Genomic DNA, 12661 nt, shown 5'->3' with positions numbered 1-12661 from the left:
GTTCCATATACGTAGCACACTGGCTTATAGATTCATAGATGTTAGGGTCGGAAGGGACCTCAACAGATCATCGAGTCCGACACCCTGCATAAGCAGGAAAGAGTGCTGGGTCTAGATGACCCCAGCTAGATACTCGTCTAACCTCCTCTTGAAGATCCCCAGGGTAGGGGAGATCACCACCTCCCTTGGGAGCCCGTTCCAGACCTTGGCCACTCGAACTGTGAAGAAGTTCTTCCTAATGTCCAATCTAAATCTGCTCTCTGCTAGCTTGTGGTCATTGTTTCTTGTAACCCCCGGGGGCGCCTTGGTGAATAAATACTCACCAATTCCCTTCTGTGCCCCCGTGATGAACTTAAAGGCAGCCACAAGGTCGCCTCTCAACCTTCTCTTGCGGAGGCTGAAAAGGTCCAGTTTCTCTAGTCTCTCCTCATAGGGCTTGGTCTGCAGGCCCTTGACCATATGAGTGGCCCTTCTCTGGACCCTCTCCAGGTTATCCGCATCCTTCTTGAAGTGTGGCGCCCAGAATTGCACGCAGTACTCCAACTGCGGTCTGACCAGCACCCTATAGAGGGGAAGTATCACCTCCTTGGACCTATTCGTCATGCATCTGCTGATGCACGATAAAGTGCCATTGGCTTTTCTGATGGCTTCGTCACACTGCCGACTCATGTTCATCTTGGAGTCCACTAGGACTCCAAGATCCCTTTCCACCTCTGTGTCACCCAGCAGGTCATTCCCTAGGCTGTAGGTGTGCTGGACATTTTTCCTCCCTAGGTGCAGCACTTTGCATTTCTCCTTGTTGAACTGCATCCTGTTGTTTTCTGCCCATTTGTCCAACCTATCCAGGTCTGCCTGCAGCTGTCCCCTGCCCTCCGGCATGTCCACTTCTCCCCATAGCTTTGTGTCATCTGCAAACTTGGACAGAGTACATTTGACTCCCTCGTCCAAGTCACTGATGAAGACATTAAAGAGTACCGGTCCAAGGACTGAGCCCTGCGGGACCCCACTGCCCACACCCTTCCAAGTCGAAACCGACCCATCCACGACTCTTTGGGTGCGACCCTCTAGCCAATTCGCCACCCACCGGACTGTGCAGTCATCCACATCACAGCCTCTTAACTTGTTCACCAGTATGGGGTGGGATACCGTATCGAAGGCCTTCCTGAAGTCTAAGACAGCTTGGGTGCTGTCTGTCAGCAGCCTGGTACGGCCAAACCATACTTTGGGCCGGGCAAGTCTCTAGTTAGAGATGTCCAGGAGTGTCCCTCGGTGGTCCAGGGGCATGGTCTGGGGGGGCCTAAGAAGGATTTCTGGATATAATCCTGCCCAAAATCCAGTTCCTTATTCAGGTCCATATACTTAGCATAGTGTCTGGGGGTGGTGAGAGCTGGCAACTTGGCACGGCAAAACCGTGCTTTGGGCTGGGCATGTCCCTGGTCAGAGATGTCCAGGACCGTCCCCCAGGACCACAGCGTCATGTTATGGGGTGGCCCAAGAAGGATTTCTAGCTATCATTCCATTCCAAATTCCAGTTCCGTACTTGGGTCCATATACTTAGCCCAGTGGCAAGGGTGGTGTCAGTTGGCTGCCTGTCATGGCCAAACCATGTTTTGGGCCAGGCACATCTTTGTTCAGAGATGTCCAGGAGAGTCCCCCAGTGGCACAGAGGTATGGTCTGGGGTGACCCAAGAAAGAGTTCTGGGTCTAATCCCAGCCCAAATTCCAGTTCCTTATTCAGTTCCATATACTTAGCACATTGGCTTGGGTGCTGTCTGTGGGCAGCCTGGCACAGCCAAACTGTGTGTTGGGCCAGGCAAATCTGTGGCCATAGATGTCCAGAAGTATCCCCCGGTGGCACAAGGACATGATCTGGGGTGGCCCAAGAAGGATTTCTGGGTCTAATCCCAGCCCAAAATCCAGTTCCTTGTTCAAGTCCAGATACTTAGCACAGTGTCTGGCAGACGGTGGCAGTTGGCAGACTGGTACAGCAAAGCCACATTTTGGGCCGGGCATGTCTCTTGTCAGAGATGTCCAGGAGAGTTCCCCGGTGCCACAGATGTTTTGGGTGGCCCAAGGATTTCAGGGTATAATCCCAGCCCAAAATTCAGCTCTTTATTCAATTCCATGTATTTAGCACAGTGCCTAGGGAGTGCTAACAGTTGGCAACCTGGCGCAGCTAAACTATGTTTTGGGCCAGGTACATCTCTGTTCAGGGATTTCCAGGAGTGTACCCCGGTATCACAGAGGTGTGGTCTGGGGTGGCCTAAGAAGGATTTCTGGGTAAAATCCCAGCCTATAGTCCAGTTCCTTATTTGGTTCCATATACTTAACAGTGGTTAGGGTGCTGTCTGTTGGCAGCCTGGCATGGCCAAACCATGTTTTAGGCCAGGCAAATCTGTAGTCAGAGATGTCCAGAAGCATCCCCTGGGGGCACAGAGACATGGTCTGGGGTGGACCAAGAAGGATTTCTGGGTATAATCCCATCCCAAAATCTATGGGATAATTTTGTTTCCATGCAAAATCCATTATTCAGTTCCATCCATTTAGCACGGTGGCTGGGGTGGTATCTGTTGCCAGCCTGGCACAGCCAAACCATGCTTTAGGCTGGGCGAGTCTCTGGTCACAGATGTCCAGGACAGTCCCCCAGTGGCACAGAGGTATTCTGATGGGTGGCCCAATCAGAATTTCTAGCCATAACCCCAGCCCGAGAGCCAGTTCCTTATTCAAACCATTATACTGAGTATAGTGGGCATGGAAGCTGTTAGTTGGCAGCCTGGCACGGTCAAACTGTGCTTTAGGCCATATGGGACTATGGTCAGGGTTCTTTGGGACAGTCCCCCAGTGGCATCACCACTATATTTGGGGTGGCCCAAGAAGCATTTTGCCCCATAATCTCATCCTAATCTGACCTTCGGTTAAAGCTCTATACTCAATACAGGATATTATTTTACATATTAATTAGTATATATGGATAGGTAATGAAATTGTCTCTTTAGGATGTGTAATTTATTAATAACAAGTTTTTATTATGTCTAGACTAACTTTGAAAATAGGGAACTGGGTATAAGGAACCAACTCCTGCCTTATGCCTGACAGAGGGTATTTATACCCAAGAGCTTGCTAAGAAATTTTCCAGCTTTTTGAGTTGTTCTAATGAGAGATAGGCAGACATGGTTTTTTGGGTAAATCTGATTATGTCCTTAGACCAACACGGCTACAACCTATACCCCTTTAATCCTTTGTATTCTTTCTATGGTTATTTGATTCTTCTGTAGGATTTTAAAAAGGGCAACAAGCAGTTCAAGGTCTTTATTGATACTGAGACTCCTCTTCAACTAAAGAAGTTTTTCCTAAAATTGAACGCGAAGATGTGGGGTTGACATCAATTTACAATAGAAAAAAAACCAAAAACAATAGTTTAGGTAAATCCTACACTAATTATTGACTTGAAATTCCCAGTGCTTCAGTCGTCAAGATTCAAGGACATTCAAGCCTACTGCAGAAAGTACAAGCTACATTAAATGGCATTTGAATCACCATGTGCACTGGAATGTAAGGAGGACAGGTATTTAACAATTAATGTTTCCTTTTGTGTATTGAGGTGCTTTTTTAGAGCAAGTAATAAAATGCTTAGTTGTAAAAAATAGTTTCACCTGCATCAGTTGCTTGTCTTTCCCCCAATGGAATAAACAACTGCTTTATTATCAAGTACTTTTAATTACAGTTTTTGGCATATTTTCCTCAAAATGAAGATGAAGAACTCAACTACTGAGGATATCCCAACATCCTTCTAGGTCTTCTTTTATCCCTGCAAAGGAACAGCTAGGATGATACTCAGTAGCTTCAAAATATATCAAAATAGAATTTTAGATTTAATGAAATTTCATAAAGAAATTTTAATTCTAAAAAAGAATCCACAAGAAGTGTAATGGACCTTATCCCTTCTGAAGTGGGACAAATAACTCCAGGGTTATCTGATCCTCTGACTTGAGACACTTGAACAAAACTCAAGTGTTTGCCAACTGAAAGACTTTCTGGCAAAAACTGAACAGTATAAAAATAGCGTTGAATTTAAGTATGCTAAAATTCTAAAGTTTCAAAACATGATGTGCTGTGGTACTGTGTACCACTGAAATTTAGACAGGAAAACACACTGGTTTCTTCAAGAGCCAGGCAAATTCCTATACGTATGTTAAATACCATGCTAAGAAAGTACACATGGGCACACAGAGCAGGTTGGCTAAAGAGTGACATGCCATGGGTCAATGACTAGAAAACCTTACATGAAAAATGTTTTTAATTCTATATTTTTATTCCTGTTGGGAAACAACTGGATCACTATTATGGTGGCAAAATTTCGCTATCATTGCATCCTACATTTGTTACTTCCAAGATTGAATAAAGCAACTCAAAAGAATAAACAGGCTACTATTTAAATACTCTGTTAGCTAAACCGACTCCATTTACTCTCAGATCACTAGCACTGATAAACAGCCAAACAACCCCCCTGGAAGCTTAGGCAAAAATAAAGCAAATAAAAGTGCATTGTTATGCTGGTCTCAAGAAAGTGAAAAATGTTATTTAGGTATACAGACAACTCTGAAACTTTTTGCAACTCCGGTTTGGAAATAGGAACTTCAATGCCTAATATCACTATACTCAACAATAATATTAGGATGTAAACATTAAAAAGTTTTATCGGGAAAGACTGGAATTGAAAAGAAAATTCTATTACACCAGTACTTTTAGCAAAATTATTTCAGAAAAAAACAAATATATAAAACCACCCCACTTGATCACACTACTATCTGTCCATTTTTTAGTTTCACTACACAGTGAAAACTCTGTACCACTGTTACCTTGGGTAGAACACTACACTAATTAGGAAGAGGGCATATTTGCTGAGGTGTAGTCATGCTAGTAAGGTTATGCAGCTTTTTGTACCTGAGCTAGGTCAAGTACTTACATAGCACTACATTCTGCCTGCAGTAACTTGCTTAAAAGCTTACTAGTTGAGCTTTTAACAAGCCAACCCATAGAACCATAAAGAATTAGTATTTATTGGTTACTTTAAGAAAAACTTGAGACCATAAACTCAATATGAGAGAGATCTCTCACAAACTAATGAGGGGAAGAGGGAGGAAGCATGTGCAAACAAACGAACCAAACCAACCACACACACACACACACACACACACACACACACACACACACACACACACTAGGTATACTACACACAATTTGCTTATTTAGAAAGTTACTAAAAAAAAGCATTTGAAGGAAACTAACATCTCAGTAGTGTTGCACTGTGTTGTGTAGACAAACCACATAAATGACAAATCTGGCAAGTTTGCTTCACTCCTAAAAGTGTTAGCACAAGATGGTGTTGTCAAAATGCAGACTCAACAGTTTCTTTGACAGTGGCAAATCTTAGGAAGGCTTAAGGCTGGACCAGTGTCAGTTAGCAGAACAAAAGCTGAACATTAAGTATTTAGCGTTTGAAAATTAATAAATTAAGTTTTTCAATTAACATACAAACAGAAGGCAATAAGAATTATTGAAATTTGAATGCAGAGAATACTTTATTAACCAATTACAGTTTTGAGGACTGATTTTAAAAACCATAACTTGTGTGGGAAACAAGGGGGATGTTAAGGCTGAGCCATATATATTATAGACAAAAATCAGGATACTGATAATCTGTACATTTAACCTCTGCTTTTCTCTTTATACATCTTTTATTCGGTGTCGGAAATTATAAAATAAACAAACCCATAAGCTGGCCAATACTTAAAAAAATTATTCTTGAACGGAAGTTTAGCCAAAATTTTTGGATGCTGCATAAATCTCACGAGATCAAATACGTTTGCAGCCATATTCCAAATGAAGTATTAAAATTTTTACTTAATTTATTGTTGGTGCGCAAAATTATAAATGATTATCTTCCTTTCAAGCAAAACTAGTTCTCTCCCTCAGAAGTTAAATCTGTTTAAGATTGCATTAAACTCAACTAGAATAGTTTGGGATACCAATATAAATTAAGTGCCCATGTTGCATATCCATTTTTCAACTCTAGACAGCCTTTAAACAGTATATGATTAAGTGGACATACTTGCAATATTACAGAAATTACATAGACTTTCCAACAAAATTCAGGAATTAGTTAATTCTTTGTCAAATTGCACTAACAGTAGTCCAACACGGTGTGGTATTTTTCCCCATCTGTACAGCTCCCTTTTGTGAAGTTGGGCAACATACAAGATCAAGATAATTGTTTGTCCTTCTCTGAGAAAGGAATTTCAGCTCCTTAGTTCCAGTCACTGAAGGAAGAGGCAGAGGCAAGTTTGAATTATCCCAGAAAAGAAACAGAATAAATGGCTTTATTTGGTGTCTTCAAGATGCTTCACCTTCTGTAGGGGACGTAGGTGTTGTAGGAGAGACCAGTTCAGGTTTTCGTGAAATTCTGTCTAATTCTGCCTGAACATCTGTTAAGACTGGCTTTTGGCCTATTAAAAAAAGAGAGTACATAGGAGTTAGGTTTAAAAACAGAAGGTACTTTTCCCACAACCACATTATTTCTTAAGACCATCCTTCAAATCAAACATTTAAGGTTTCCTTGCTTACTACAGCTCATTTGCCACTTTACTTATACACTTCAAATGTATTGCAACAGTACAAGACCAAGTCATCAGTAAGAAAACAGAAACCACCAGATTTAACTTTTATACTACAGACCCCTCCCCCCCCTCAAAAATCAGTTCCCCACCCCCAAATTGGGGTGCATGTCTTAAGGGGGGAAGCCAATTTCCTCACGTGGAAAAGCAGGAAGCTTGGAAGCAATGCATGCTACGCTGCTGTCTTGTGATAATCCTCTCAGCCAACAGCTGAACACCCGAGGCAGCAAGCAAGTTGCTGGTAGTGTCTTGGTGAGGCTTGTGGTGTGGAAACACTTATTTACAGGAATGTATAATAAAGAACTATTTACAACAGAAAAGTAACACATTTTGCAACTGCCCTTGTAAGGTTTTAAGGCCTAACTTCATGGGACAGAGTATGTCCCCTGAGAACACAGTCCAGGAAACATGGCATTCCAGGAGATGGCTTAGGTGAGGCAGCAGTGACTTCTTAGAAGTCCCACACCAGGAAGTTCTGGCTGCCTCACCCAGACTGTCTCTTGGGATCCCATACTTCCTGGACACTAATGTTCCATAGGGACTTACTACTGTCACAAAGTCAGCAAGGACTTTGGAAAAAATTCCTACATTACACCTTCCCAAAACAAGTGTGCATGTGGTATGCGAGAAAAATATAGTACTGTAATCTGCACCTTCTGCCATGTTTCTCTAATAGGCTAGTACAGGCATAGGGAACTTTTTCCAGACGTAGGACACAATGACCTAGGATGGGCCAGAGGCAGGTACCCACAGACAAAGCCCCCCCACTGCCAAAGCTCTACATCTGTAAGCTGAATCTAGCCCACAGGCTGTAGGCTGCCAACTCCAGGGACTAAAACTCACAACCTAGTTATTTGGGAGCTGGCTTAGAAATGTGTAGTGACCTTCACTGCAGGATCAGTGATACAATAGAGTTCATATACTAGTATGTTAGCATCATCTTCCATATCATCTGTGTTTAAAAAAAACCAAACTTAAACATGACTCATTATCAGAATGATTCATAATTCCCATCATTGCAAGGACTTCTTCACACTTAAGTGTTACGCACACTTCTGGAGCTAAAGTAAAAATGATTTCATTCTGTTACATTAATATGTAGTTACAGCAAATTAGTTCCACATACAGAGATACAAGAATAGACAGATTAAGAGCTTTCAGCTGAATGCAACCCACAAAATAATGGTCTAATTCATAACCACTACAATGGATGTCCCCATCTTTAAAATGTAGCTACACAGACAGATCAAGATACATGCGCAGAGTAAAAAAAAACAACCTGTATTCTATACTAGTACTCACTCTCGAGTCAGAAGTGGATGAAACAATATTAACTGAAGAGCCACTATATGACTTGTGACATACAAATCAACCCAATTAAAAACCTCAGAAGCTACAGAATAAGGCACCACAATTGATAAAAGATAAATGCAAGTGTGTATTCATGATTGCAGGAAGATGTCCAATTTATGCAGTAAAAAAAAAAAGTTAATTTTCTTGGAAGGAGTGGAGATAAGATGTTAAAAGGCCACTTTTAACTTTTAGCTTCCTAATGGCTGCTGAAGAGCTGGGGAAGGGACAAGGTTCCCACACGCGTCGCATCAGCTTGACATTGCCGACGCAGCGTGTGTGGGAAGAGGAGTAGCCACGTGCCTCTCGGGACAGGATGAGCCCAGCCGGAGCAGCAGGGGATCAGCTGTACTTTCCCCCTACCTGGGCTGGTCAGTCCCAAGCAGCACATGGCTCCGCTGTCACCTCTGCTGGCTGGTGCCAACCCAGGCGGGTCTGTCCCATCCAGAGCAGCATGCAGCTGAAGCCAGATTCCAATGTGCTGCTGGTTGGAACCAGCCAGCAGAAGCAGCAGTGGAGCCATGTGCCACTCGGGACTGACTGGCACAGGCAGGGGGAAAATGAAGCTGAGCCTCTGCCCCTCTGGCCAGGCTCATCCCATCCTGAGCAGCACATGGCTCCACCGCCGCTTCTGCTGGCTGGTGCAGACCCGGCCGGGCTCCTTCTGTCCTCAACAGCTTGTGGGAAGTCAGCTTCAGCTGTATGCTGCTCCGGATGGGACGGACCCAGCCAGGTCAGCACCAGCCAGGAAAAGTGGCATGGGACAAGTGACGGGACGAGCCTGGCTGGAGCGGGAGGGGCTCAGCTGCATTTTCCCCCTGCCTGTGCTGGTCAGTCCCGAGCGGCACATGGTTCTGCCACTGCTTCTGCTGGCTGGTGCTGACCTGGCCAGCCTTCTCCCATCCCCAGCACCACGTAGGAAGCCAGCTTCAGCTGCACGCTGCTTTTCCTGGCTGGTGCCAACTTGACTAGGCCCATCCCATCTGGGGCAGCATGAGGCTGAAGCTAGCTTCCCACATGCTACTGGGGATGCCCAGCTGGGTCAGCACTGGCCAGCAGAAGCAGCAGTGGAGCCTCCTACCTTTTGGGACCAGCTGGTGCAGGTAGGGGGAAAGTGCAGCAGCACATGGGGAAGCCACCGCTTGACAGGGGACAGGATGGGCTGGCCAGGCTGCACCAGGGAGGAAAAGCTGTGGCTGAGCCCCCTGCAGCTGTGCTGTATGCTTGTTTAAGACTGAACAATATGCTCAAGAATAGAGCATGAAAGATCTGGGCTCCAACGTAAATTTGGAGCAGGTAAAAATCTTTGTAAAGACACTGTCCAGTGTTTGGATTGTTTGCTTCTGTTTCTGTGCGTGTGGGATTGGGGGTTCAACTTGTTAAAGATGTGTTACTAACAAGTTATTAATTCAATAAATCTTGAAGATTATTCTCAAAAATGCCTGTATTTTGTTGCTTTGATTAGTTTCCACTCTGGCTGATATCTTTTCCACATTTGATCTGTTGACTTGCATTATGCGTCTTTCATTCATTGAGAAATGAGTAGAAGTGAAAGTGTTTATTTTAGTCAAGCGTTTGGTATTATTTCATTGTTGCTTTTATATTGTTTTTATTTTGGATTTTAAACCACATTTCATTTTCACTTCCTGCAACTTCATTGGTGTCAAAGGTCACATGCCTTAATTCTTGCCTGTAGAATGCACTCCAAGTGGGACTTCCTGATGTGATACCGCTTCCTGTGAGGTCTTTGAATATGGCTCACCGGCCCACTGGGTGATAAATTCATGATCCAGCCCCACATTCAAAAAGGTTGGACACCCCTGGTGTAAAAGTTCTCAACTTCTATAAGGTTACACTGTATTTAGTTATCCCTTCTAACTGCCTGCTGGGAAATAAAAGAAAATAGCTGAAGAACTAGAATGCTTTCAGAATAAAAACAAAGTACTTGGAGTGCATTCTACAGGCAAGAATTAAAAGACAGAAGGCACTGGAAAAAGACTACTAAGCCTGCATAACAGCCAATTTGGACCCTAAAAGGATAAAGGAATAAGAGACCAAGGCAATAACTATTTGGAGACAGTCCATTGTTACACTGGCTTCTATCCTATCATAGATAGGTAGAGATAACGTATTCTCCTGTATTTCTGCCCTACTCCATAACCACACACCGTTCCAAATTTGATATCATTTTAGAAACTTTTCTCCTCTACAACCAAATTAGTAAGTCTTCCATTAAGCACATCTACCACTATTCAGCAAAGCTATGTAAAAGCTTGCTACAGAAAACACTTATCCCAAAACACAGTATTATGGACGGTAAAAGTTTTCTGAAGGCAAGATGCTTGCTGCTCTTAAATTTTTTATTACTAACGACCAGTAGGTTTGCATTTAGCTTGAAGACAACATTTAAAGGGTATACTGTACATATGTGCATAGGTCATGTTGTGACTTCGTACAAAAATGACTAGTAACAGATAAAACCAATAGTTTTACAGGCCCTGGCTGTAGTATACATTGCAAATCAATTCACATTATAGTAAAAATCTCATTTAAAAATTATAGAGCATATCATAACAGTGTATTCTTCATTAAAGTACTGTATTTCAATACCCAGTTTGCATGAGTGATTAAAGTGATGGTTTATCCTATAAGCCATTTATCATAGGGTAAAAATCATATGGATACAACTCCATCTTACACAGCTGGGTAACAGCATGAAATAATTTAATCCTCTTGAGAGAGGACCAATACTATCAGTTGTAAAGGAAATGCGCTTAAATCCAGAAAGTGATCACTTTAGCAAAACAGTTACAAATTCCAGTAACTCTTTTGCTCTAGTGACCACCTGCTGGATTTAAATGTTTGGGAATTTGTAACCAAGTCAAAGGCTAAGGGACATAGAACTTGTAAATTCAAGTTACACAAGCAGTCATTGCATTTTAAACAACTGCAGGCTAAAGGAAATTTAAGCCTTTCAGACAGTACTTTTCCCTGTTTAAGAAGCCTTACACTGTAATAAGCTATATGTAAATGTAGCTCTATCTTGTGGTATGCTTTCAAATGGAGTTGAAGTTGTTTGTTTTCCATGAAGATTTTAAAAGAAATGCTGTCAATTCCTTAAAGAGACATTTTGGATGTGAACAGTGAAACACTAACAAAACAACCCTCCTTTCCCATGCACACAGTAGGTCTTCATAAAAGCTTAATTTTAGTAAAGAATTCATTTTTAAACTTAAAATTTAAAAGGATGATGGCAGAGCCAGCCAAAATCTTAAGTTTTAGTCCTACATACCAGTACTGTATTTGCGTCCAACACACCTTAACCTAGATTTTAGGTATTACATCAAATATTCCACTATTTGGAACTATCAGAAATTTTGTATTACGAACGGAAACAAAGTTCTTAGAACAGTATTTTTCTCCCCTAAGGATTGCTGTAATCTTGTTAATGAACAGCAATAAAGGTTTCATATTAGTGCCATATTAGCTGTCAATATAATTGGGTACATTACAAAAGATTAAAATCCATTCTACAAAAGAAATAGAGCACTAAATTCAAATTGCACCCAAGCTGTCTTGTATACTAACTCCAGAGAGAAACAGGCCAAGTATAGTAGAATCCATTATCTAAAATTTCCACAAAATTAAATATTTATGTGTAGGTTCCTCATCTACATTTAGCTATGAAGCAATTTTTACAGTTACTCTTTAACATACCCTGTCGGGCATTGAGAGAGTCAACAGTTCCCATTTCATAATGTTTCTGGAAGATTCACTTTTCAGACTTTTCTTAAAAAAGATTTTACCATGCTCAAGACCTTTAGACTATAATGTTGTGACAAGTTATACACACACACACACACTTTAATATTCGGTAAAATGTAGCAAGATACATATACATACATTTTACCGAATATTAAATGCTAGAAGTAAAAAGGATTCTACAAAGTTGCAGATGATGCTTTATGAATAATCATACCTGATTTTTTTGCTGAGGCTGGTAAATTGCTGCCAGCACCTCCAGTACCCCCTCCTCCTCCAGGGCTACCACCACCAACGCCTGGACTTCCTGGAGAACCAGTTTTTTTACTCAATAAACTGTTGAAAAAGTTTGCAAGGACTCCTTCACTTGTGGCTCCAGCTACAGTAAGAAAAAACAAACAAGCTACATTCTCCAAAGAAATGCTGATTACACTTTAAGTCAGTACAATGAAGGGCAAAGATATTTTTGCCCGCTTACTTAAAAAGGCTTAAAAAATTCCACCTGCAATATCCCTGCCTACCAAAAAAGTTACCTTTCATGTTAGGATCAATTTTTTTTGACCCAGTAGGAATAGGTGTAACACTGGCAACATTGGATGTTACAGATCTGTTTGGGGTCCTAGGAGATCCTCCGGGAACTCTTGGCGAGGCATCCTAAGCCAAAGCACAAGATAAAATACTCAACTGCTGTTATGTTCTATGTCTATTATAGAAACTGAATTAATTATATTCCATTTTTTTACGGTATGTTATTTTTATACTGTAATACAATAGTGAAATGCTGCATATGCATATTTTTACAGACTTCATGTTACATGCTCTAAGCCCCTGGTACTCATTATATTTAAGATGCAATTAATCAGTTATAGTAACCC

General features: G+C 41.9%; 1 protein-coding gene across 2 annotated transcripts in view; it reads right to left on the bottom strand.

Annotated features, from left to right (window-relative positions):
• Window positions 1-5554: 5554 nt before the first annotated feature.
• The window catches only part of DYNC1LI1 (dynein cytoplasmic 1 light intermediate chain 1), a 43861-nt gene continuing 36754 nt past the window's right edge, over window positions 5555-12661 (bottom strand). For both annotated transcript variants that reach the window (XM_006265992.4, XM_019498039.2), the window contains 3 exons: window positions 12320-12440; window positions 12004-12165; window positions 5555-6506 (listed from right to left, as the gene is read on the bottom strand). In XM_006265992.4, the coding sequence (XP_006266054.1) occupies window positions 6394-6506; window positions 12004-12165; window positions 12320-12440 (396 nt within the window). In that variant the 3' untranslated portion in view covers window positions 5555-6393. The remainder of the gene's footprint in view (window positions 6507-12003; window positions 12166-12319; window positions 12441-12661) is intronic.

This window comes from Alligator mississippiensis, chromosome 5 (genome assembly GCF_030867095.1).
Source record: "Alligator mississippiensis isolate rAllMis1 chromosome 5, rAllMis1, whole genome shotgun sequence".
In the NCBI taxonomy this organism is placed as follows: Eukaryota; Metazoa; Chordata; order Crocodylia; family Alligatoridae; genus Alligator; species Alligator mississippiensis.
Note: the sequence above shows the minus strand (reverse complement) of the source record. Positions and strands in the feature narration are given on the sequence as shown.